At 43.5% G+C, this 26,379-nt stretch overlaps 2 protein-coding genes across 10 annotated transcripts in view; one reads left to right on the forward strand and one right to left on the reverse strand.

The window, feature by feature from the left end:
* Positions 1–24,247, reverse strand: part of KIAA0319L (KIAA0319 like) — a 94,485-nt gene extending 70,238 nt beyond the window's left edge. For 3 of the 6 annotated variants that reach the window (XM_077753097.1, XM_077753101.1, XM_077753102.1), the window contains exons 1-2: positions 23,829–24,050; positions 20,992–21,161 (exon numbers count right to left, since the gene is read on the reverse strand). In XM_077753097.1, the coding sequence (XP_077609223.1) occupies positions 20,992–21,133 (142 nt within the window). In that variant the 5' untranslated portion in view covers positions 21,134–21,161; positions 23,829–24,050. Of the gene's footprint in view, positions 1–20,991; positions 21,162–21,457; positions 21,590–23,828; positions 24,052–24,166 lie in introns of those variants that run through there. The other 3 variants (XM_077753099.1, XM_077753098.1, XM_077753100.1) reach the window with 3 other exon arrangements.
* Positions 24,248–24,397: 150 nt separating this feature from the next.
* NCDN (neurochondrin) overlaps positions 24,398–26,379 on the forward strand; it is an 8,736-nt gene continuing 6,754 nt past the window's right edge. The window contains exons 1-3 of one of the 4 annotated variants that reach the window (XM_077753104.1): positions 24,399–24,501; positions 24,783–24,850; positions 25,740–25,880. In XM_077753104.1, coding sequence (XP_077609230.1) covers positions 24,818–24,850; positions 25,740–25,880 — 174 coding nt within the window. In that variant the 5' untranslated portion in view covers positions 24,399–24,501; positions 24,783–24,817. Of the gene's footprint in view, positions 24,851–24,900; positions 25,002–25,739; positions 25,881–26,379 lie in introns of those variants that run through there. The other 3 variants (XM_077753103.1, XM_077753105.1, XM_077753106.1) reach the window with 3 other exon arrangements.

Below are 26,379 nucleotides of genomic sequence, written 5' to 3' on the forward strand. Positions count from 1 at the left end.
ACTACTGATTCGAGAAACCAGGGGCAGCAAACTATGGCCTAGAGGCTACCGTGGGCTGCTGTCTATTATTGTACATAAAGTTTTACTGGAACATAGTCACACTCATTTATGTATATAATGTCTACAGCTGTTTTTGCTCCACAATGGCAGAGTTAAGTAGCTGCAACAGTTTTATCTTAACACTCACAAACCCTAAAATGTTTATGATCTGGCCCTTTAATGAAGTTTGCCAACCCCTGGTCCAAGAGAATGTACTTTCATTTGAACTATTAACTAATGAGTAGAGCCTAAATTTAGATGTTAACTTATAGAAGACTGATAAGTTACAAATGATTTTGATTTTTACAGATATGCAAATTGTTCCTGTCTAGTAAAAGATAACCTCAAAGGTTTAATTAAGAAGGCACCTTTTCTTCCCACCTAGCTATTATCCTTATTTCTTTATTCATTCATCCATTCAACAAATATTACAACACATCTGTTTCATGCTAGAATTGCTCTGATGGAGCTTCCAATTTAGATGAGGAAGACAATTAAATAGACACAATAATGAATGTAGGATTAAATTAGATTAAACAGACACAATAATGAATGCAGGACTGCAAACTAATGTAAGTGCTCTGAAGGAAAGAAATTCAGCCTTTACAGAAGAAAGGTAGCTAAATTTGGAATTTGCTGAACAGGTATACTATTACAAATGTGACACGCTATCAAAGATATTCACTGTATGTTGTTTGAAGTGAAAAAAATATTGGAAATAACTTATAAGCTTCTCAATATAGAACTGGTTAAATAAATTAAAGATGATCCATGCAGTTATGGGGATGAATAAAGCTACTCTCTATAGTACTAATATGCAATGATATCTAGGGTACGTTATGTAGAAAAGTTCAGAGCAGTGTGCATAGTATGCTACAATTTGTGTAGGGGGAGAAAGAATATAATGTTTATGCATATATATGCATAGACTATTTTTGAAAGAATATTCAAGTTGGCATGATTGCTTTTAGTAGGGGAAATGAGGTAGCTCGAAAGACTGAAGTGAGAGACTTGTTTGTTCACTAAATACCCTTTTTTACCTTCTGAATTTGTACAATATACATGGAATATCTTTTGAAAGATACATTTTAAAAATTTAAATAAACAGGGGCGCCTGGGTGGCTTAGTCGGTTAAGCGTCCGACTTTCGCTTAGGTCATGATCTCGCGGTTTGTGGGTTCGAGCCCCGCGTCGGGCTCTGTGCTGACTGCCAGCTCAGAGCCTGGAGCCTGTTTCAGTCTGNACATTAGCCTCAATCCTTTTTTTTTTTTAATGTTTTATTTATTTCTAGGAGAGAGAGAGAGACAGCATGAGCAGGGGAGGGTCAGAGAGAGAGGGAGTCACAGACCGAAACAGGCTCCAGGCTCTGAGCTGGCAGTCAGCACAGAGCCCGACGCGGGGCTCGAACCCACAAACTGCGAGATCATGACCTAAGCGAAAGTCGGGACGCTTAACCGACTAAGCCACCCAGGCGCCCCAATGTTTATTTATTTTTGAAAGAGTGTGTAAGCAGGGGAGGAGCAGAGAGAGAGAGAGAGGGCAAGAGAGAACTGCAAGTAGGCTCGACGCCACCAGTGCAGAGCCAGATGCGGGGCTTGAACCCACAAACCATGAGATCATGACCTGAGCTGAAATGGAGAGTTAGATGCTCAACCGAGCCACCCAGGCGCTCCAATAACCAAAGTTCTTAACATAATCTAAAAGATTCTATATGATCTAGAATATGATCCATGCCTACCTTTCTGCCCCCAACTTGCAGCATGCTCTTCCTCTGTCATAATTCCAACTCACCAGGCTTTCTTTCATTCCTCAAATGGACTATGCTCCCTCTGCTAACTGGGCTTTGTGCATGCTGCACTCTCTAGTGGGAACTCTCCTGTCTCCCTTCTTTACCCAGTTAACTCCTCTTATGAGATGTCAGCATAGCCATCATTTCCTCAGAAAAGCCCCCAGGCCAAGTCAGGTCTTTCTACTTATACACTCTTTGAGTCCTATTGCCTCTTTCCTTCAAAGCAATTATAACACTTATAAAATAACATTTCTTTGTGTGATCATCTGCTCAATGTTTTCCCCTCCCACCACACTGTAAGCTCTAGGATGACAGGACCATGCCTGTTTTGTTTTTTTTTTCTCTCTCACCACTATACCTCCAATTCTAGCATGAGACTTGGCACATTACACTGTAGGTGCCCCAAAATATCTGTTTAAACTCTTTTTTTAAATGCTTACTTATTTTTGAGAGAAAGAGAGAGAGTGAGTGAGAGAGAGAGAGAGAGAGAGAGAGAGAGCGCACACACACAGGTGAGTGGGGAAGGGGTAGAGAGAGAAGGAGACACAATTCGAAACAGGTTCCAGGCTCTGAGCTGTCAGCAGAGCCCAAACTCACAAACCATGAGATCATGACTTGAGCCAAAGTTGGATGCTTAACCAACTGAGCCACCCAAATATATCTTTTTGAATAAATGCACAAATAAATGCACATGTGCATGCATGAAGTATTGAAAGAATCCATGAGCAAACTGTCAGGAAACCAGGTGGCCTGATATCAGGTAGGTCATACTGAAGACATCCAGGCTGATGACAAGACTTCAAAAAGAGATGAGGCCCATATACCACAATAAATGAGGGGGGTGAATGATAGTTGGTAGATGAATAATGATTAGGAAGGGTAGGAAGTGGTATAAACCTCAAAGAGCAGAACTTTTTCCCTGACACTGGAGGAGTACTGTTCAAGAAGTGACAGTGACGAATGATGAGGACATCAGTTCCACCTCCAAACTCAGAGACACATGGGATATGGAAGAATGAGCAACCATCGCCTGCAGGCTAGAGGGAAAACCATGTCTTTCTCCAAGAGAAAGCCAGATCTATCTAAGGTCTTAACTCACAAGTTTCAGTATGAGAGGGTTTAATAACACAACAGATTTTTATCACAGCTAAAAGGCTGGGAAGGGAGGGGTGGTAAATGTGAATGAGTTGAAAAACACAAAGTTATACAGGAATATCATGTCAGACTCACACAAATCACAACGGTTAGGCACTTTCTAGCAAGAAAAAAAGGAGAGGATGGAAAATTATGATGATGAACTGATGACAGGGTTTCTGCCTATCCATTCTCGGTACAAATGGTGAAAGCTGTAAGGCAAATCACAGAGGATATCTGTGGAATTCGGGGGAACAGATTTAGACTCAGGAGAAATGGTCAAGGAAATTTATCGGAATTACAAGGTTGAGGGGAAAGCAGCAAAAAATTCTAATTCTCTGGTTGTTGCTAGCAGCTCTGGTCAAATCCAGATCTCTGAAAGAAGAGGAGACAGGGGGAGGGAGCTATAAGACCAATCTGCCCTACAAAGGTCTTCTTTTGCTTCCATGGCTCCCTGAAGAATGGCACATAAGCTACACAACCATGTGGCAGTATAAAAGAGAAACGTTTCATAACCCAAACACTCCCCCTGCTTTGTGAGGTGACCTGGGAGCCTCAGTTAGAGATCTCATCCATTACTCTGGGCTGGAGAGAACCTGTTCAGGGAGGGAAGGAACAACCTGGGGGTTCACACAGGATATTTCAGACTCTCTCTATCTCACTCGTACCTCTTGACTGCTGTATTCTTACAATTATTCCTAAAGCTTAGTAATGGCTAAGATCTCTGATTTATTTGAATCTTAACTGACAATTTGATCCTTTGTCTTAGCTCAAGGGAATAGAGCCTGGGAGATGACAAATGGTCAGCAGCACTTAAGTCTTTGACAGTGACCAGGAGTTTAAAAAAAACAAAAAACCAAACAAACAACAACAACAACAACAAAAAAAAAACGAGAGGTCTGGGGCAAGTTAACTGCCTATGGCATTGTTAAGATATTTAATTCCAGTCAAGAGTAGAGGTACTCTGATCTCTCAGTTCACATGTTTACTTAGTAGGGTTTTGACTGAGTTATTTTTTTTTTTAGTAAATGTTATTTTTAATGCTGCTCCATTATATGTTCAGTAATAAAAATATGGGGGAAAAACAGTTCTTTTCCATCCATTCAGTGGATCATAATTCTTCCTCTTAAAGGGCTAAAAGACATGGGATCCAGATTCAGCTCCAGATCAATCATTTACTATAATTTAATCTTTGGAAAGTAATTTAATCTCTCTAAGATTTAATTTTCATTGTTTTCATTGTTGTTACTCTTGAGAAAAAGAGTTCATCAGAGAAGGAAGCAGGGGAGCACTGGTAGAGTCAATATTGGATTCTAGAAGTAACTTGGATAAAAGGTAAGATGAAAATAAGCTCCAATTTTAGATCAGTTCCTCTCCTGCCCACGCCGCCATAGCCTGGCTCTGCTCCCAGGGCCTAAGCAAAAGCAATATTAAATCCTTACAAAAGGGGGCTTACATAGAACCTTACACTGAAAACCTCTTGGGAAAGTCTGGAACTCACTGCTGGTAGGAGCACGTAGAAAGATTACCCAGGTGGAGAACAGGAGGGCAGAGCCAATCCCTTTCCTTCTAAGCCATGGCAAAGCAGAATATACAGGGCTCCCATATGTATTACTTGGAGAACTCCCAAAACAGGAAGCTCTGGAACTAGCAATGCTTACATATTATTACCGCCTCTCAAAGTACAAAATTCTAATAAATCTAGCACGAAATCTAGACCAGGTTTCATAATCCCCAGCAGCAGAGTGGAGAAGTCTATAGAAAAAAAAATTATTACCAGAGGCAATTCATGAAATACTTCAGGAAGCTGTGAACAACTCTAGAAATACTTAGAGGCAATGCTGTTGCCTCTAGCATTTGTAATTCTCAGGTAACAAGCCCGACTCTTCCAGTTAACTTGGAAACTTCAGAGTTTCCAAGACAGAACTGGCAACCAAGAAGCAAGCAGATACAGAATGCCCACTACTTTAGGAACCATACTGTTATGATCATTGGGAATTCATACTTTAACCAAATTCATCAAACTGTATCCCAAAGGAAAGACTGACATGGTAGAAATGAGAGTAAAGAGGGGCGCCTGGGTGGCTTAGTCGGTTGAGCGCCCGACTTTCGCTTAGGTCATGATCTCGCGGTTTGTGGGTTCGAGCCCCGCATCGGGCTCTGTGCTGACTGCCAGCTCAGAGCCTGGAGCCTGTTTCAGAGTCTGTGACTCCCTCTCTCTCTGCCCCTCCCCTGCTCATGCTGTCTCTCTCTCTCCTAGAAATAAGTTTTAAAAATATTTAAAAAAAAAAAAAGAAGAAGAAGAAGAAGAATAGTTGGTAAACTCTTCTCTTGGAGGGCAGAGGGAAACCAAGTTTCTGTGGATAATAATGCATGGTAAGAACATTATATAAGCAAAATCTGTAATTAGTTTTAATAATCATTGAAACTAAAATTTCACAGCTTTATAATATGGTCAAGAATCCATTCAAAGCTTTCCTTTGATGATTATACCTATAATGAACTATTACCAAGCACCTAAATTTGGCAAAGTCAGTGACTGAACTATGGCTCTACACCAACTGTCTTCCTGCAGCTATAATCAAAAGCATGAATTCTCTCAGAAGCAATAGGTCTCAGCCAAGATGGCTGCCATATGAAAAGAAGACAAGCGGGCATATTATCAATCCCCAAAACAACTGACAGGAACCGTTCAAATACAAACCACCTCAGGGGGCATCCTCCACCTTCCTTTTGACTGTCAGCATGTCTGTCACCTGCACACCCACTAACAAACAAATACAAAAATGGTTCCAGTGACTCTCCACACCAGTTCTCTCCCACGGCAGGGTAGCATATTCAGAAAGCAAAGCAGAGGAGGTAACTAAATCCTCCGAAGGGCACAATCAGGTATTATGAAGTTTGGAAAAAGCCAGGGTAATAACTGGTGCCCTCTCTCCTCTTCAAAAGGGCCAACACTTTTTTCCTCAACTGCACACAGGTTAGAATGAAAGGTGGCAGCAGCCTCACAAAGCAGCCCTTTGAAAAGAAAATTATTACCATTCATTGCTTTTGCTGTGTGCCTAGCTTTGTTAAGAGCACAGTTTGTTAAACTTGTGGTGTAGGTGATTTGTTGAAACTGAACTAACTGCTACACAAGAATCAATAGGCTTTGTGTCCATATTCTGGCTCCTTCCCCTTGACAATATGTAACATTTCCATTTTCCCAAAGACCATTCTGATCAAAGACTAACTCCCCATGGAACCAGCTGCCCAACAGATGTCTCACAGCCACTGTTCACATTAACTCCTGATTGTCTGCTAGACAGCAAACAAGCTTCCGGTGACTCGATCACAAAACCTGAGGCCTATAGCACTTCTCTGATTAAGAGTACTTGGAAGATGAGGCGCCTGGGTGCTCATTTGGTTAAGTATCTGACTTTGGCTCAGGTCATGATCTCATGGTTCATGAGTTTGAGCCCCGTATTGGGCTCTGTGCTGACAGCTCAGAGCCTGGATCCTGCTTCAGATTCTGTGTGTGTGTGTCTCTCTCTCTCTCTGCCCCTCCACCTGCTTGTTCTCTCTCTCTCAAAAATTAAAAAAAGAAAAAAAAAAACATTAAAAAAAAAAAAGAGTACTTGGAAGAGTAAGTCCCCTCCCGTAAAGAAGCCTTGAGGGTACTGGATTGTGGCAAACTGCTGAAGAGAATAATTATAACATCTCCTTAGAAAATGGCAGTATTTACAGGCAAAAGAGGGGGAAAAGGTTCTTTCAATCTTCCTACTTAAGGCAGAATATCAACGCTTTAAAGGACCTATGAAAACCCCCCTCATTTAATCTTGGTTTGATGAAAAAATACATCCACTCTCCAAGGTGAGGTTCATACAGAACCTTCTGGAAAACTGAGTTTAAAAAAACATTGTTTCCAAAAGAAAATCCCATATCAAGATCAATACCCTTACTCCATCTCACCCCATGGGTTGAGGCTTTGGACCCTGAAATAAAGAATCTCTAGACTGTCAACTTACTAGCTGTGTCATCTTAGGTCCCATTTCTTGGTTTCTTCACAAGTAAAAACTGGAATGATGGAATGATGGTAACAGTACCTAAACTCACAGGGTCATTATAGATAAAAAGAAGGTAATCTATGCAAAGTACTTAACACAATGCCTGGTATGTAGTTAAAGCTCAGTATATATTAGCTGCCATTACTTCTGTTGTTACTACAGTGCATTTCAGAGCAGGTACCACTCCTTCCAGGAAGGCTTTCTTGATGAAACATTTACCCCAAAATTCCTCTCTGCAAATCCTCTATCACAGTATTTCTCCCACTGGATCACACACTCTGTGTCTACTTCACACACTCTGCTCTGTTGAAATGCTGGGGTTGTATCTTGTATCTCTGTATTGTAGGCCCAGTAAAATGCTTGGCATATAGAAGGCGTTCAAAGAAAGAATTGTTTAATTTTAAACATTTACCCAAGATTGAAATAAATTTATGCTATTTTTTAAACTAGCAAAATCTAGATGTCAGCTTCACTATGGAACTACATGAATTGTAGTCATTCAAATCAGCTCCTTAATGTTAATTAAATTTTCTTGGCTAAAAGAAGACAGGGACAGGAGAGAAAAGCAAAGTTCTCAGTTCACTAAGAAACAGGAACTGGCTTTCCAAACTGAATTGGAGAGAGCATTCAATGGGAGGTAATGATGAGCTGTGCAAAATGAAACCAAAGAAAAGTGAAATGGATTAAGAGATCATTGAGTCTAAAGTAACCAGCTAGAAAACAGCCTTTCTTGCCTACACTGAAAAATCCTTTCAAATCACAAAGCAATCTTTCCTCATGAAAGGACCAACCAAATTTCAGTTCCCCAAGCTATCTATTTCAGAACACTCCACTCAAAGGAAGGACAGGCTTTCACCACAGAACTTTCTGAACAAAGTGGCAGTGAAAAATAGTTTCCAGTTCACCTAGACAAACAGCCATCCATCACAGATGACATGTAGATACATTCAATTTTCCTTCTCCTGAGCAATAATGGAAAGGAAAAGAATAAAAGCTCCTCAAAGTTCTGGTCACCTAGATGAAAAGACAGAAACCAGTCTATGACAATTCTGACACCTATAGCTTCTACCTGTTATTTATTTTAAAAATCAGAAGTTTGCATTAACTAGCTACAGTTGCTATTAATTTCAAAGACCTATCTGTTAAGGTTTAGTCCAAAGCTATTTTCACAACCAAACTATAAGTGAGAGTATTAATCAAAACATTGGTATAGCTGAAAATAGCTCTCCTGCCATAAAGTCACCTGTTCAAACATTTTTGATCCAGTCATCAAGGGCTTTATAATATTAAAAGGCAGCTTGAAAGCCAATGATTAAACCATGTACTTAAAAAACAAAACAAAACAAAAAAACACCTGTAACTAGGGGGTTACATTGCTGCATATAATATACTCAGAATCTCCTACTTCGCTTTTTCTCCCACCACTTTATGACTAAAAGACTCTGGAGAATGCTGTCAGCAAGAAACACACGCCTCCAAGCCACAGCATGAAAGAACGAACCCACACCTCTCTAAGTAACACGGGCTTTGTACTTCAAAAAGCACAGGTATCAAATGATAACAGATAAACTTCAGCCTGTACATAAAAGTGGTTCTAAAAAGAAATTGTTTTTTTAATACAGAAAGCCCCCAGGTATAGTGTCATGAATCTAGCAATTCCCTATATGGCCCACTTGTAGAGATTATTGTTAAAAACCTGCAGCTAACTGCTGTCTCTGACTGCAGGGCTGATAAATTATTTGCATTCATCACAATCGTACCAACCTTCTCTGGAAACCCACACAATGAACCTTGAATCAGAGCCCTGCTTTGTTTTTCAGGAAGGTTTTTAAAAATTTTTTGCTGGTTGATTTGGTTTTCTAAAGAGAAGGTCATTTGGAGGACTGTGGCAGAGGGATGTAAACTGTATAAAATAGCAGTGAGCTTGGGAGGAAATAAGGGAGAAAACCATGAAGTGCTCTTTCAGCAGATACGGCCAATAGAGGAAAAGTTTGTGTCAATTTATCCATTAAAAATCTCTCCTTTTGGTGTATTATGTAAGTGTCATAAAAAAAAAAAAAACCTGCAGTGGGCTGAACTGGGCCATGTGAGGACTCAATACAACCAAGCTTCGAATACTTAAATATCTTAAACCACTTTTTGCTTATAGCAAATAAAATGCAGAGCTGCAGATGCTTCCTCATCTGTGTGTAAATGAAAGCAAAACTGTGTGAGTAGTTAGTATTCTTAGAATTTTTGAGAGCCAGTTTATTTAAATTAAATCAAAGCCAATCTGTATCTGTACAGAAATAATTTTCTCAGGGCTCTTGTTCTCTAGACTTTATAGAGCTGTACATACTCTTCTCTCTCCCTCTCCTTCTGAGATCAAGAAGTGAAAAGAGCTCTCCAGGTTCAAAACCACTTCACATGAATCTGGGAGAAGGAAGTTCAAAGGGATCAGAGTATCACTCACTCATCTTAGCAGCCTGTTATAGAACAGGGTTCAACTCTTCCCTGCCCGGTTCTTTGTGTTCCCATAGCACATCTTGGAATTTATCATGCTTCTTTATGTTTCTATATCTATCTCTGCTTCCATAGTGTGAACTCTCTGATGACAGGAACTGGGTTTTATTTAGCTGGAGACAGTGTCTGTTGACCTGAATTGAATGTTTCTACAGTGTGTACATAACACCCAGATTTTATCATCAAATGATTTCAATTAAGCATCCTAGAGAAGGTATTAAAAAGGCAGTAAGCATATTTTAAGGCACTGACTATAAGACAAAACATATGAGAACCAGGGATCGCAAATATTAGGAAAGTGCCATCTAGGTAAAGTCATCAACATAATACAGCACTGACATTCAGATAATCTGGTATTGTTCAGTTTATTTACTGTAGTCATGGGGCTTTTAATAGATTTCATTTTGATGACATGTACTACATGTATCTTTCTCTTATACCTCCATTTTCAAATTCACTATAATACACATTCTACTGACAGAAATAAAAATTGGGGCGAAATGGCCAACGCTTCTCACTACCAAATTATCCAGTACGGACTCCCTCTAGCCACAGCGAAATTGACCTTTCCTTATCATCATCTGTAAAATAGCAGTATCACTCTGCTGCTTCAAAAGTGACATTAATTCTACACGGGGCAATAAGGATATCCAAATGTGTGTGTGTGTGTGTCTTTCTCTCTCTCTCTCCCCCTCCCTCTGTCTCTCTCTCTCTCTCTCTCTCTCTCTCGCGCGCGCGCACACACACACACACACACACTCCACAGGCACACAGGAAAATCCTTGAAAATACATCATACACAGGGCCTTCACTCTTTACCTTTTCCTCCCCACTGACACAGGCAGCCATGCTGCGAAGGCAGCAACCCCCACGTGAAATATGAAAGCGTGGAGGCGAAACAGCTCAATCAAAACAGCTTGGAAAGGAAAGGAGGGTATGTTTGTCAGTAAAAAGGCCGTGGAAAGGCCAGACAAGTTTTGCTTCTGCCTTGACCATCCTGGGCACATAACCCTGCTCAAGGTCTGCGTACATGAGCTTAAAGGCCAAGTCCTCCCTTTAACCTTTCAGAGAATGGATAACATGAAAATTCACCCCAGTATTTGAAAAGTGCATTGTGAGAACTGTCAGGGTGCGGCTCATGAGTATACTCTGGAAAGCACAGCTGAGAGGCATTTTGAAAATAGGCAGTTAGGGACTGATGAAATAGAAGGCACAGGTAGAAGAGAAGCTCAGCACTGCTTCAGCACTTGGGGCTGCTTTGCTTCGGGCTGAAAGCCACAGACTGACCCAGCAGGATGCAGATTACTCAACTTTCTGAAATGGAATCTGGCTCTTCAGCTTCTCTCCATAAGGCTGCTTCATTTATTCTGATTAAGACTCACTCATTTTACCTGGCCTACTTCCATAAGCCTCCAGCTGACTCAGGTTGCCCCCAGTTAAGGACAATAAACACTGAGCTGTAGTCACATGCACACACACACACACACATACACGCACGTACCAGAGGAGTCACTTCTTTTAAAAGCCAGTCCTTTCAAAATTTTAAGCCTGAATCTGAAGTTAGAGTACAGAAGTAAAACCAAATCAATATAAACTCCCCATCTCCTAGGTCTGATAATACTAGACATTCTCCTTATTACCTACAAGTGAGAGAATCCACTAGCAGACATTTATTTCAAACACAAATGTGCTGCTGGATTAGAATCAAAGCATAATGTTAAGCCAGTTGGAACAAAGACAGCATCCCTAAAAATCCTGTCATTCACTGGAAGGGTTTAAAAAGGGGAATTGGGGTGAGCTACACTGGGCACTCACCTGAGCGGCAGAGTCTGAAGTTGATGGAGTTTTGGATAGGCCTTGGCCAGCATTCCTGTCTGCTTTTGTTTCTCCTAGAACAGTGTCTGTGATGGCTAATGCACCATGCAGGATATTCTTAACTCCTCCTTATCTTAGGGTATTTTACAGTTTCCTTTTGTGATTAACCAAAGAAATTGGGAATTTGTATAATTTGGTGCTTGTCTGATGCTAAGCATTGGAACTGTGCACCAGAGGGCCTGAGTAACCAACCTGATGCCAAAAATGCAGGGGCACATTGATGCAGAAGAGAGTTTCCAGAGCTTATTGGTTGGGTATACCTAATACTTATGAAGTCACCAGAGAACAAACACTTCCAAGTTAGGGGCAAAGGCTGTAGCTGTCACACTTGCCCCAAATCTCCAGATAACCACTTTCACCGCTTATTTGGGGCCATGGGTTATTAATGGTGGAGAGAGTCAGCTGGATTGAAAGGAAAACTGGAAACATATTGTACACAGGGGCTTCACCTACACAATTCTGAGCAGAGGGTTAGTCTACTGAGACCAGACATCAAATTGCCTAGCCTCCTACATTTCTAGGATTTTGCAAGAACTGAGTCTCCACTGTCATTGAATTATCCGAGGACCCTAGGGAGGCCTTAGCCTTTCTGAAGGGAATCTTGACGCCAGTAACATCATCCCTTTCAAAGACATTTTCTGTTCCCTAGGAATGGCAAAGGAATCAACACACTGCATGCTCCATGAGGGCAGAGACCATGTCTCTCTGACTCACCACCACATCTCTAATTCCTAGGATTGTAGGTACCCAAAAAATATGCTTTGAAGAAAGGGACAAACTCTGGCAAGCTACTTCTGACACAAAATCCAAAAGTGCTATTGAACCAGCCCCAGTCAAAGCAGTAAACTGGCCTACCACAAGGCCTTGCCAACCATGGGCACATCAACAGTTTTGGGGAAAGTGAACCGGGGATGAGGGCCAGGTGGGATCCTGATAGCAGAACAGAGCCCTCTTCCAGAGGAAAAGTATCTTGGCTGAAAGAGGAAATAATTAGTCAGTCATGCTCTTTAGGGGCATGTTATGATCAAGGAAAACACACAACGTAGCTCATCCTATCACAGCTTCAACCAACCACAGGCCTATAAAGCCATGTGAATGGTCTCCTTTTCCTGACAATGCAGAAAGGCCAGCTGCCTGACTGCATTCTACTTCTAAAAATGTGGGAACTGAGAACCCACTGGGCAGAAGTTTAAGAAGCTAGGAGAGACTTCAAACCTGCTGCCCACTGAGTCATCTTGGGGTTAGACAAGAGTTTAACCAAACAGGATATTATGTTATCATGTTACAATGACTACTGTTAACATTTGTTGAACTGTTATTTATGTACCTGGGAGTAGGCCAAGTACTTTGCATGAAACCTTTTACTTAATCCTTTTAACAATCCTATGAGAGGCTCTGTCATTCTCACTTTGTAGATAAGAAACCTGATGAAAGGTGGGTTTCGGTAACACCACCCAGTGTGTAAGAGAACTAGGACTCAGAGCCAGGCTTATCTGACTCCTGAGTCCATCCTGCTCCATCCTGCTACTCTGCCTCCTCCTGTCTCTTGCTCAATGAATAGGAAGGTATCAAGACCAGTTCTTGGAACTTCTCTCTAAAACTTATCTGTTATTGCCTGAAATCAAAAGTGGTTAAAGGAACTTAACCACATAGGGCTGACTTCTTAAGGAAGCTCTTGGATGAAGGATCAGAAAGGAAGTTCAAAAGGCAGTCCCTCAAACCAAAAGCTATGCATTCTGGCCCACACTTTTCAGTACGACTCTTCTGAGAATAGATGTCCAAACACTAACGACACACACAGTTCTTAGTCATGCTCCTCCTAATTCCACACAAGGATTTGAACTGGAAGCTCTTTCAATTAGTAAGATGTTTATACAATCTCCAAAATAAGCCAAAAGGCTTACTTTGGCCCTGCTATTGTTATTTTGTTTTTATAAATTTCTCCACTGTATTATTTCCTCCCTTGAGGAATTCCTAAGGCAAGTCCATTTCAGACAGCTTTTAAATCAAATTGGATTTACTGCCCAGTTATGCCATTGTCTTATCCCTCTTCACTTTGTCACACAAGTTAGGAAATACATTTGTGTTTGCATTATGCTTCTGAAGGGCAAAAAGAACCCACCAAAATTATGCTCCAAGATACAAAGCAACACTTAAGATGATTATCTTTTATTGAAGACTGTTTAGGCAAACACAATTGCTTCATTTCATTGGGACAGAGGCTAATTTTAGAGGATTTTGATTGGTCTTACTTAGGTCAATTAAATTGTGATATAACAAGATCCCAAAGACCTGCTCAATGCTAGCTGAATTTTAGAATCAAAAAGCTCGCATGGTTTGTGTTAACAACCAGAAAACTCTACCTTCCCCCAGCTGCCATATACTCAAGTCATTATCCTACAATCTGAGGAGACAGATTTTGGATTAATAATTTATCACCTTCCTGTACTGCAATGTAGTTAAGAATATAGGACAGTTTGGCAGGAGAAAGTTCCTGCTGAAGGCTCATCACTATGAGATTTATTCCATTAGTCATCCACCTTAAATTAGATGCCCAGCAGATACAAGAAGAGCAGGAATATAATGCCCCCTAAAAAGTCTCCTGAAAATGCTTTTCTCCTAAAGATAAGACCAATGCATGATCAAGATATATTACTCTCTTAAAAGAAAAAGATTCCACTTGGTCTGTCTGGTACAACATTAAAAGAAAAAGATTCCACTTGGTCTGTCTGGTACAACAGGGGCTACAGCCCTCAAAGTGCAGTCAAACGGTAGGGGCAAAGGAGGAAAGTGAGTTCAGGTGCCTCCTGTCCGCCAGGGGCAAATGCAGGCAGTTATGAGAACAAAAAGGAGAATGGCAACGAGTGGGGAAGAGACATCTTGCTAAGCCAGGAGCTGCCTTTGTCCCAGCTGCAGTCTCTATTGGAGGTTGAGGGTCCCACCCAGAGTTTGGGACTAATTAAAAAATAAAATACGGCAGGGGTGCCTGGCTGCCGCAGTCAGTAGAGCATGTGACCCTTGATTTCAGGATTGAGGGTAAGCCCTACACTGGGTATAAAGACTACTTAAAAAAAATTTTTTTTAATTAAACAAATATGGCAGTTAGAGGTAAATGGGGATCAAAATATCATCTTTATAATAAGTGATAATGTGACTGGGGAATATAGCTCAGATGTACAACCACACACGGGCTTTCTAATACTTTCCTATACTTAATTAAATTTACCCAGTTGGACACAGGCAGGCTGTCCTGGCACAGGCAGACCAGTTAGAGCATGGCAGAATGCATGCAAATCCCCAAGACAGGCCATTCCATACAACAGAAGTCTTTTCCAACCTCACCAATCAGAAAAAAAAAAAAAAAATCACTCATCTACTCAGGGAGAGAGCCAGAGAAAAGGCAGAAAAAAGAGCAAAAATCACCTTCCAAATATTGTTCCCTCCTGGAAAGTGAAGGGCCCACTTAATGAGCCAAGAATGAAAAATAGGGTAGGAAAGAACGATTCTCCTCAATGTGAATATTCCAACATGGTGCCATTTCCAGCATTATTTTTAGGTTAATCCAACAAACCGTTATTGCTACCTACTATGTGCTAGATTCTCGGTATGTAACTATAATTAAGGCAATTTCTTTTTTTTTTTTATTTCTAGGAGAGAGAGAGAGAGAGAGAGACAGTGTGAGCAGGGGAGGGTCAGAGAGAGAGGGAGATACAGACTCTGAAACAGGCTCCAGGCTCTGAGCTGGCAGTCAGCACAGAGCCCGACGCGGGGCTCGAACCCACGGACCGCGAGATCATGACCTAAGCGAAAGTCGGACGCTTAACTGACTAAGCCACCCAGATGCCCCTGATTAAGGCAATTTCTTGAAGCAAACACAGAAGTGAGTAATCACAGTAGCCATCTGCTCCCAGTCACATCCACAATGATTACTTCGGTTAACTTACCTAGAACACAGGTTACTCCCTGGCATACCTCATACCAGACTCACCATCTACAATAAATAACTATAAAACTGGACAAAGTATAGAAGACAACTGTTTTTAGTCAGGAGATAACAGGTAGTACAAGGCTGCAGTCCTCGAGAGAGGAAACTTGAAGTGAGCCCTGCTACTATGGCCCAGGTCTCTGTTACGGAACAACTTCCTAACTGCGGCACCGAAAGCTGGAACCCAAACAGAACACAGGAGGCTTGCTGAGCCCAGGAAGCTGAGATCTGAATTTGGCTAGAATTGGAGTGGTGAGACACAGGAGAGGAAGGAGCTGTGAAAAGATAGAGCCCCCGAAGTCCTTAGAGAAGGTCCCCTGCCAGGCTGAGGGCTGGGAGGTAAAGGGCAAGACCTAAGGTTTAGGAGATAGCAGACGCTACAGGGCAGAGAGGGAAACAAAATCACTAGAGATCAGGCAGTGCTGGGGGTAAGAACAGGAGCACTTCAGAATTTGGCTCTGCCAGAGCGAAGAAATCACATTAACACCACAGACCAGCACACACCGGAAAGACCTCACCTCAGGACCAAGGACCACACACTAGAGCAAGACCCACTCTGAACCTCTCCTCACAAAGCCTAACACACACAGGATAGCGTGATATAATAACAGACAGATGTAGAGACACAACAAGAACATTAAAGTTCAAACCAGAGGCCTCAGGGGATATATCCGAAAGGAGCTTCTGTTTACCTGAATCAGAACACCTACCTCACTGAGAAGACTAACAGCACTCTGCATGACATGGGACTCTACAAATAGTGCTTTAAGTGTGGAGGAGAGAAAAGAGTGTGGAATGACTCAGGGATTTCTACCTCAGAATGCAAGAGAAGGTGGTCTCTTCACTGTTATAGGGTCTACAGGAGGAACAGGGGCAGAGGACCATGGGTTTGGTCTTGAGACATTAAGTTAGAGGCAGCTGTGAGCCATTCAGTTGGGACTGTCTGACATACTGCGGCTCTGTGGCTATGTGCTCTGGAAAGGAGTGAATGCACAGCTATGGATTTGGGAGTAGACAGCACACGTCTTACAGTTATGGGAAAAAAATAAGGCTGCCCAGGGGGCACACACAAGAGTGAGATAAGAAAGGGTAGAAAAAGAACCCGGAAGTCAAAACAGTGAAGGAACAAGCTGACAAAGGAGTGAGGGAAGAATAGTTAGAAAGTGCAGGGAATGGGCTGGAAGGGGAACAAAGGACAGCCCTGCACCCCTCTATCTTTTCACCTACCACGGCACGGGAGTCATGCGGCTGTCTCCCTCATCAAAGTGGGACTTCTTCCAGGGTAGGAACTGTGTTGTACTCATCTTTACTACCCTCGTTCCTAGCCTAGCACCAAACTGCTAGTAAGTTCTCAAAAATCGGTTCTGAATTGAATATGCTTTCTTTTGTTTATTAACTAATACTTATTAACTAATTGAATGATCTACTTCCCAGAAGCAGGGGGAAGGCCAGAAGTTTTCATAGCCAATTGTTGGCTTTAGGCCTACATGAGCCTTGGTGACTCTCCGTAGTTTAGGTTTCCAATGCTGGTTCAGGCCCTCTCACCTCCTACACGCTGGCAGGCACAGCTCTTCAGATGTACATATTCTTTCTTTAGATATGTTAATATATTTGTGAATATTTTAATCAAATCTCATTTCTCTCAAAGGCATTGTGTCTCCTTAAAGTGCCCTCATATACCTCTGCTCTGATTGTGCTAATTTTAACTCCCAAATGATAGACTATGTTAATTTTAAAGGTTAATTCTCAAAGGACAATTCCTTTATTTCTAATTTATTAATTTATTCAGTCAACAGATATTTTTATGGTGCACCTACTATATACCAAGCACTCAGCACCTGCTAGGAATACCTAGTAGAAGTAAAACAGGCAAAACTTCTGCCCTTAAGAAGCTGACATCTATTGTAAGAATTTCCAAATTTGGAATCACCTCATTTTTGTCTCCCGATACTGATAATCCCCGGGTCCAAAATGCTGTTTTTTTAAAGATTTTATTTCTTTTTAAGTAAGATCTACACGCAACACGGGGCTCAAACCTACAACCCTGAGATCAACAGTCACATGCTCCACCAACCGAGCCAGCCAGGCGCCCCCAAAAATGCTATTTTTAAGCCATTTAACAATGACATTGAACAGAAAAATAGTGATTCAATGGCCTACAAAGAAAACACAGAGCATCTTTTATCAGACAAACTATAATCACTGCTTTCTAGCAGTGGGTTTTAGCACTGAACCCAGAAATTGAAGTAAAAAAGAAGCCCACTATACATAAGTCAGCAGGTGCCTGGGGTCCTACTAGAGATGGAGTAAACTGCCAAGTGGTAAACAGGAATAGGGGTAACAGGAGAGCTGCCTTATTTTGGTCAGTTTTTCAGCATTAATTCATATAATCCAAGGGTGCCTGACTGGCTCAGTCAGTGAAGCGTCTGACTTTAGCTCAGGTCATGATTTCACAGTTCGTGGGTTCAAGCCCCGCGCTGGGCTCTGTGCTGACAGCTTGGAGCCTGGAGCCTGCTTCGAATTCTGTGTCTCCTTCTCTCTCTGTCCCCCTTTCCACTCACACACTCTCTCTTTCTCTCTTAAAAATAAACCTATAATCCGTAAGCTAAAGACAACAGCAAAAAATCAAGACTGTATTTTATCAGGGAAAACTTAAGGGCTCAGATAAAAACTGAACAAACTCACTAGTAGATAAATACTGACTCAGACTACCAACAGCAGGTTTTCACTATTATTGTGTTGTCGCTTTGTCAAGTAGATTTTTCCCCCTTATTAAAAAAAAAGTTATACATGTACACTGAAAAAAAGATGGAAAACACAGAAACTGTACAGAGATAATAATTCCACTACTCAAAAAATATACAAACAGGGGACGCCTGGGTGGCTCAGTTGGTTGAGCATCTAACTCTTGATCTCGGCTCAGGTCATGAGGTCAGGAACCATGAAACTGAGCCCCACATCAGGCTCTGCACTGACAGTGCAGAAACTGCGTCGGATTCTCTCTGCTCCTTCCCCATTTGCACACATGTGATCTCTCTTTCTCTCAAATAAATAAACTTTAAATACATATATTTGTGTATATATATATACACATGTATATATATTTATGCATATATACATATATATTTATGTATATGCGTGTATATATACAGACTACATACATACACACAAACATACACACATTTAGTTATGTATCTTGTTTCAAGCTTTCTATTATATAAGAGCATTTTTCTCTTTTCACAAAATTGGCCCCATAGTGGATACGCAGTCGTATACCCTGCTTTTATCATTTAACATGAGGATCCTGGAGCCTTCTTCAGATTCTGTGTCTCCCTCTCTCTCTGCCCCTCCCCTGCTCATACTCTGTCTGTCTCTGTCTCTCTCTCTCAAAAATAAATAAAACATTAAAAATTTATTTTAAAAAAGATACTATGTGTTTAAAAAATTGATGTGTGGGGCACCTGGGTGGCTCAGTCAATTAAGAGTCTTGGCTTCGGCTCAGGGCAGGATCTTAGCATTCAGGAGTTCGAGCCCTGTATCAAGCTCCACGATCAGTGTGGAGCCTGCTTGGGATTCCCTCTCTGTCCCTCTCTCTCTGCACTCCCCTGCTCATGCACATGCTCCCTCTCTCAAAATAAATAAATAAACTTTAATAAATAAATAAATAAAACATTGATGTGAAAAGGCGGTTACTGTAAGTTAAAACATATACCAAATCTGTCTGTTGTGTGTTACCTGCAAGTTCCCTCAGTTTGAACACAAATGGTTCTTGATTCTTCCACAGTAAAAGCTCCAAACTTCTCTAAAATGAAACTAGTACAATCTAATCTGCACTAGAACCACTCCTAACAATACCACCTTTGCACCCCTATACTCAATCTGCTCATGTTGTTGTTTTTAAGCAGCCAGCTAAGGGGATACTAAAGACTAGCACAGTAAGCCCACAGTACTCTGTTTAACCAAGTGCTAGACTGGAAATACAGAAACAGAAGCAGAAATGCTTCTCCCTACCCTGCACATGGAATCCCTCAAATAACAAGCTGCTCATCATGGTTCACGATAAAAAAAACGATCTTTGGTCCTCCGAAAGACTATCTGTGGTTGGAAGGCACAAAGTAACAGAAGAAAAAGAGCACAGGCTATTGAATGAACAGACCAAAGTTTAACTCCTGGCTCTGTCATTGACTTCTTCTTGCTGTGTGACCCTGGGCAAGTCATTCTGCCTCTCTGGGCCTTAATTTCCTTATGTATAAAATGAAACTAAAACTATCTGTTTTAGGATTATCATGGGGATTAAGTGAAATAACATATGTAATGTTTATAACCAGGGTCTGGTATGTGGTAGGTGCTCTTCAAAAAATGCAATTTTCCTATCCTGATGGTGCTAAATCAGTTACTTATTTAACTCAAACGATCTTACATAAAATGTTGGCCTGAAATAGTTAGCTGTCCCAGCAAAGCATCATCTGGGTAAAAAAACATTTAGGTCAGCTTTCTGTCAACTGCAATTTCCACTGCTCTAATTATGCAATCATCAACTACCACACTGCAGGACAACAAAAACCCTAAAGCTGATGTTACTAAAATTGCTAAACACAGTAATTACTTGATTCTCTAGATCATGACCACCAATTCCTTTAGGAAAACAACAGAAATCTTTGGAATTATGGAAGCAAAAGGCTGATTCCTTATCCCAGACAGTGCTCTCTACAACACAAGGCTTTTTGGTCACTGCCCAGAAGAGCAGCAAACTCCAGAGTGTCTCTGGGACGGCTGTTCTCTCACATTCCATACTCTGAAAAGAACAATGTCAACCAAAGAACTGAAAGAAAAAAATGATTTAAAGAAAGAGTATCCTTTGAAATGTAACCTTCGCACTTCTTCCTGGCAAGAGGCTCTAGCCTGGTGAAATAATCTCTAGGAAGAAAGCATACTTCATGAAATCTATCAGCATAACCCCTCTCTATAGAAAAAGCAAGGAACACATTGTCCCTGTAAGTGAACATTCCTTTAGAAGAGAAAAAGCAGCAAAGTATCTTTATGAAGCACCTATGTTCACAGTGCTACACTACACACTTTAATCACAGTGTCTCTCCTATCAACTTACAAGGTAAATCTTATCCTTCTTTACAGACAATAGGTAACTTGCTCAAGGTTTTATAGCTATTACGTAGAAACATCCAGAACCAGGACCCAGGTCTTCCCAACTTGCAAATATTTTTCTTTCTTTTTTTTTTTCCTTTTTCTTTTTTTTTTTTTTTTTTTAAGTAGGCTTCATGCCCAGCATGGAGCACAACTCAGGGCCAGAACCCATGCCTCTCTGATCAAGACCTGAGCTGAGATCAAGAGTCAGATGTTTAACCAACTAAACCACCTGGGCACCCCTCAAATGTTTTTCTTTTCATTACATCTTCACCAAATCTTAAAATTATCATGGCAATTTCCCTTTACAAGGAAGAACCCAATTTTAATTGTTCCAAAACAAATAAACCCAACAAACTAAGCGTCTACCAAAAGGATGACCGTTTCTCTCAATTAGCAGGTTGCTTTTCTGCCTCCTCCTCGTCTTTAATATGAACTGAAAGACTCATACAGAGTTTAAATCTATAAAGAAAGTGGTACCTGTTGACAACCACAGAGCACTGAAGCAGAAGCAAGTAAAAAACAGGTACAGGCTTCTCAACCATTTCACAGATATCTGCCAACAAAATCCTGACAAAATCCAGGAAGCAGGGCTTGGCTTCACTCCCAGCCTCTTCTCCATGGCCTTCCAGACAGGCGGAACCCGTTCACTATAAAGACAGAAAGGGAAGAAATTATATGCCAAGTAATTAATAATTGATTCCTGGAAATGTAGAATGCTAGAGAATGTGACAGCCTAGGGGGAAGAGAAATTTCAAGTTTATCTTTCACTGCTCATACCTGCCTATAAATTTTAAACCTGAGCTTTGACAAAGCCTATAATTATCAGGATAAAAACAGCAAGGGGTATGAAATGAATCCACTGTAAAACTGAAACACTTTATGTTCTGTTATTTTCTAAGCTAACAGTAAATCATCTATGTGGAAGAATGGAAAAAGTACTTGCCTGAAGAAAAAAAGATCTGAGCTTCAGTTCCAATTCTTCCAGTAACAGCTTTGTGACTTTGACCAAACACGCCTTCTTATCTATGAGGAGTTTCGACTATCAGAGGTAAACTAATCTGAGAGTTTTGTCTAGCTGTGTTTAAAAAAAAAAAATTAATGTGATTGTCTTTAGGAAGTACATGCACCCTCCAGTTTACTACTACCCCACCATGACCTTAAAAATCTATCCAAGTTACACTTCAATGTCACCTCCCTGATCCCTAGATTCATCTGCAATTCCTGACTTGAATTCATATAGACACTCAACAAATATTTACACAGCCCCTACTGTGTGCTAGGCATTGTGCTGGCTACTCTGGAATCTTGGAGCTGGACAATTTAGCTCCCTTCCAGGGAAAAAATGATTTTCATCTGTTTCTTCTCTTATACAACTTCTCTACATTGTATAAATTATTATATAAATCTTGACAATATCATGAGGGTTGGTTGGGTTCTGAAGAAGCAATTCAAATTCTTCTGTCCTAAATGTGCACCTGTCACTCACACGTGGCAAATAGTACAGACTCCGCCCCCCACCCGCAGCCGGCATACAAGGAGACTGGCATCACATGGGCTGGATGTCAATACTGACCAATACCAGGAAACATCCACAGCTGCAAAACCAAGGCACAGCCCACCCAAGAAAAGGCTTTCACTGAGCCCTAAGCAACTGAAGTACTTCTTCCTCATTCACTTCCATCCATTCTGATTTCTAGTAGTTTTGAAGTTGTATCTTAGGGAGCAGGGGGCTGAAAGATGTGCAGGCCAGTGACATGCTCAAGAGATTATAAAATGGAGCCCAAGTTAGAAAGTATACCCAGCAACTTCTCTAGCCTCTCAAGATGGAACAGTTGAGTGTGCACGTGTATGTGTGTGTGTGGATCTTACCCAACACATTTCTGCCTACCACAAAAGGATTTTAAATTCAAAGTGACTCAACACCTGTCATCAATAGCGTGACAGGTGGGCGACAGAAGCATAAAAGAAATGAATAGGCTTTGAAAATGGGAGTAATAAACACCACTGGATTAGCAAGCTGATTAGAAGTGCAATGTCTTAGAAACCATGCATAAGAGGCAGAGCTCTTTTCAAATGAACTAACTCCCAACCAGCTAGGCTTCCCAAATCTACAACTGCCTAAGGGCACAAATCACTGCTAGGGTTCAGTCAAAGCCTTGCTGACCAGAGGCAAGAACAACACATCACCAAGATCCAAATGGGTTGTTACAGAATCAAAGGGTAAAAACCCAGGGTGAGAACACACACCCCCACAATACTTGACAAATGAAAATCTAGAAAAGCTTGCAATAGTTTTGGCATTTAGGGCGTTACAAGTACACCCAAAATAAAAGCACTCTCTGTTGCAGCAGCTGTTCAGACAGAGAAGGGGGTAATGTTTACTTAATCCTTCAGGTTGATGGGGGATGTATCATAGTTCAGTCTGTCAGCTACATACGTGGAACTCCATTTATGTACACAGCGATAAGATATGTTTGAACAACGACAGAGCAAGTCGGAAACAGCCTATTCAGCTGGTATGAGTAATCAAGAATAAAGCTCTTAAAAAAAAAAGTCTCAAATATTTGGGAAAGTTACAGAACAGACTGCCATGAATAACTTTGCTTATATTTGCAGACATTGTTTTCCAAATAGCTGGAAAAATGAACAGATTGTTCTGGGAGGTCGTCTTTCCAATTTGTTCCTAGCTCCCAGTCTGTTAATCACAGAAGAAAGCACAAGGAGAGTCAGCTAATGCTCTTCACTAACTGCATCTATTGTCGGTTGGGCACAAGCATCAGGCGGTGAGAAAAGGAAAAGCGGTCCTAGAACCGCCTAAGGTGTTCTTTTGACTTCCTTCATTTCACCTTTGTGCTCACCGCAGACACCACAGAACCCCTCTGTTGGGTAATAATTTTCTAAAGTCCGGGATAAGGCAGGTTTCGCATGGTAATTTACACATCGTACTCAGCCCCGCCCCCCTAATTCTGCATCAACTTTCTATCCTGGCGGGGAGACCGAACACCAGAGACAGCAGCTCAGGACGAGGCTGCAGAAGTCGAGGGAGGAAGCACAGCAGCGCCCCGAGCCCGGTGTGTCAGGGGATGGAGGATGCTGCATGACCAGGCCTGGGCCTGAAAGAAGCAGGGTTCAGCCTGGGACTCGAGCTCCGCACCTGCAAAGCCAGAAGCAGCTGGCTGCCCTAGCCGGGCCAGGAGCGCCACCTCCGGGTCCCAACACCCAGCCAGCGCACCCTCAGAAATAGCCCGTCCCTCCTGCCCCTCCCCTGAGCTCGAGGTCCTCGGCCCGGCAGCCAGCCGCCCCCGGCCACCTACCGGGGCTCAGGGCCACACAGCTGGGCCCCGGCTCTCGGCGGCCTCCGCCTCCTCCCGGTCCATGGGGTCAGGGCCCCAACCTTCGCTCCCCTCACCCGGAGGAGGAGGAAAAGGAAGAAGGTAGTGCTGGCTCCCCACCCGGACAGCTCCCTCTCGCCTCAGCCTCCCGGGACAGCGACCGCGGCCGGAAACGCCGCCTCCTCCCACCTCGCGGGGCTCAACCCGGAAACACACTCTTCATGCTAACCAGCCCTCCTGCCCGCCCCCTCCCGGAAGCTCCATTCCAGCCTCGAGCCAGAGGGGGAGGTGGGGCAGTGCTGAGGGACAGAACTACGCACGAGCGAAGGAGCCTGGGCCGCCAGGCTGTCGCCTCCCGCTCTCCACAGGCAGTCTGCGCCTTCGCCTGCCCTGCGCGAGCCCCAGGCCCCAGACCCGGGCAATACCCACAAGCAAGATGGCGGCAACGGTAGCACCCCCTACGGCTTAGCGCCCAGGTGTACCATTGGCCAGAGGCCGGAGTGAAGCCGCCGCGGATTGGTCGAGAGCGCTGCGGGGGTGGGGGTGGAGCTGCAGCCTCCTGGAGCCGGGAGTGGGCAAAGCGGCGTGAGCAGCGGCCCCAGGCTCCAGGAGCATCGCGCTCGGAGAAGATTTCGCCGCTCGGGGCCGCAGCCTGGTGAGCTCAGCCCCCTTCAGGCCCTTCCCTGCATCCCAGCGGGGGCCTCGCCGAGCCGGCGCTGATCGATGCCGACACACCCCGGGGACCCTATCGCTACTCCATCGCGCCATATCGCGACATCATCGTGCCCTGTCGAGACTCCATTTTGTCACAGCCCTTTTCAATATATAGCTATATATATATATTTTTTTTTTTTAATTTGCCCTGTCATCTTTGGGGGCTGTCCATGTCGTGATTTTACCGTGATCTCTCCGTGACATCACCGCGCCATCGTGAAGTGTGATCTCATCGCCGCCCTGTCGTGACTTCATCAATGTCGTGTTGTGACCTGGCTGCGGCGGGACAGGTGGTGACCGCCAGGAACCCTCTCTTCCCTTTCTCATCTCCCCATCTCAGCAGCCCCGCTTCGATTATCCGGCTTTTGGATTCTCCGTTGTCCTGGGAGCTACCCGGGACCCCTTCTTGCTTCTCCAGCCCCTGCCGGCATCCACAGACTGGTAGCGGGGCGGGGAGGGCGAGGAGGGGGAATGCAAAGGGTTAATTCTGCTGCTGCTGCTGCTGCTGCTGCTGCTGCTGCTGCTGCTGCTGCTGCTGCAGCTTCTGCCTGAGGGAGGGAAAGGAGAGGAGGCAAGGAGCCTGCGGGGGCGATTGAGAGCCCTGGCTGGAGGGGTGGGGTCCCCAAAGGGGCCTCCAAGCCTTCCCTGGTCAGTACCCTGCGTCCCCACTTGTGCTGAAGCTTGTTTCCTGCCTGTTCTGGAGAAGGGAGGGGAAAGGAAACCTAGAATGCCCTTTTCCCTCATGTCAGCCCGAGTCCGGATAATCGAACTTCACCCATGTATGTCTCCATTCCTTCCTGTCTGTCCTCACCACTCCCTCCTGGTGTGCTTGGGTGAAGGGAGATAAAATCAGGCCTCTGGTGCCAGGGGGCAGCTGAGCAGTGGGGCCAACCCCCCTCCCACTCCTGGGAGATTGGTAAGGAGAGCTGTCCAGCTGAGCAGCGGGATGCATGGTCCTTCTTTCCCGCTTTCCCGAGGTGACCTTGGCCAGGGTCCTTCTTCATTCCTAAGGACTTGAGGGTCCAGTGCCTTTAAGGGGCTCCCACAAGGGAGGTCAGTCTTGAGGAACCCATCCCTCCTGATCCTCCCCTCCCTCTGTGCTAATCCCTCCCTCCCTCCTCCACTCCCACCCCCACCCCTCCTCTGCAGAGGGATGCTCAGTCCCTCTTGTGTTCACAGTTGGGCAAGGCGGGCATCATGGCCTCGGATTGTGAGCCAGCTCTGAACCAGGCAGAGAGCCGAAACCCCACCCTGGAGCGCTACCTGGGAGCCCTCCGTGAGGCCAAGAATGACAGCGAGCAGTTTGCAGCCCTGCTGCTAGTAAGGACCTGACTGAAAATTGGGAGGTGGGAAGGGCTGGGTGGTTGGGTCCCCTAGGAATGGGGTGAAAAAGTCCCTGAGGATATATAGGTGGTGCTGCCATTCCCGGAGGCACCAAGATGCCTGCCTTTGGACTCTTTGCTTCCCTAAGTGTGGGAGCAAAGGGGAGAGTGGGGGTGAATAAGGCTTAGGGCCTTAGAAGCCTTGGAGGAGGCTGCCTGGGTCTGCTCTCTGGGGCGTCCCAGAGCAGATGGGAGCTGACTCATAGGGTGACAGCAGCAGGTAGTAACTAGTGCAGAGTACTTGAGGGCTGGGGATGATTGCTCTGGGGGTGGAGAGAGTAGCAGAACTAGAAGTAACTGGGAAGGGGTCCCAGGGGATGGCCAGGATGACAGTAGGTAGGTTGAGGGCGAAGGAGCTGGTTTGGGTCTTAGCCCTGTTGGAAGAACCAGGCTGGGGCCAGCAGAGCAAGAGCAGCAGAGCTGAGAAGGGGGGGGGG

The sequence above is a fragment of the Crocuta crocuta genome, unplaced genomic scaffold (genome assembly GCF_008692635.1).
Source record: "Crocuta crocuta isolate KB4526 unplaced genomic scaffold, BGI_CrCroc_1.0 scaffold303, whole genome shotgun sequence".
Taxonomy (NCBI): Eukaryota; Metazoa; Chordata; class Mammalia; order Carnivora; family Hyaenidae; genus Crocuta; species Crocuta crocuta.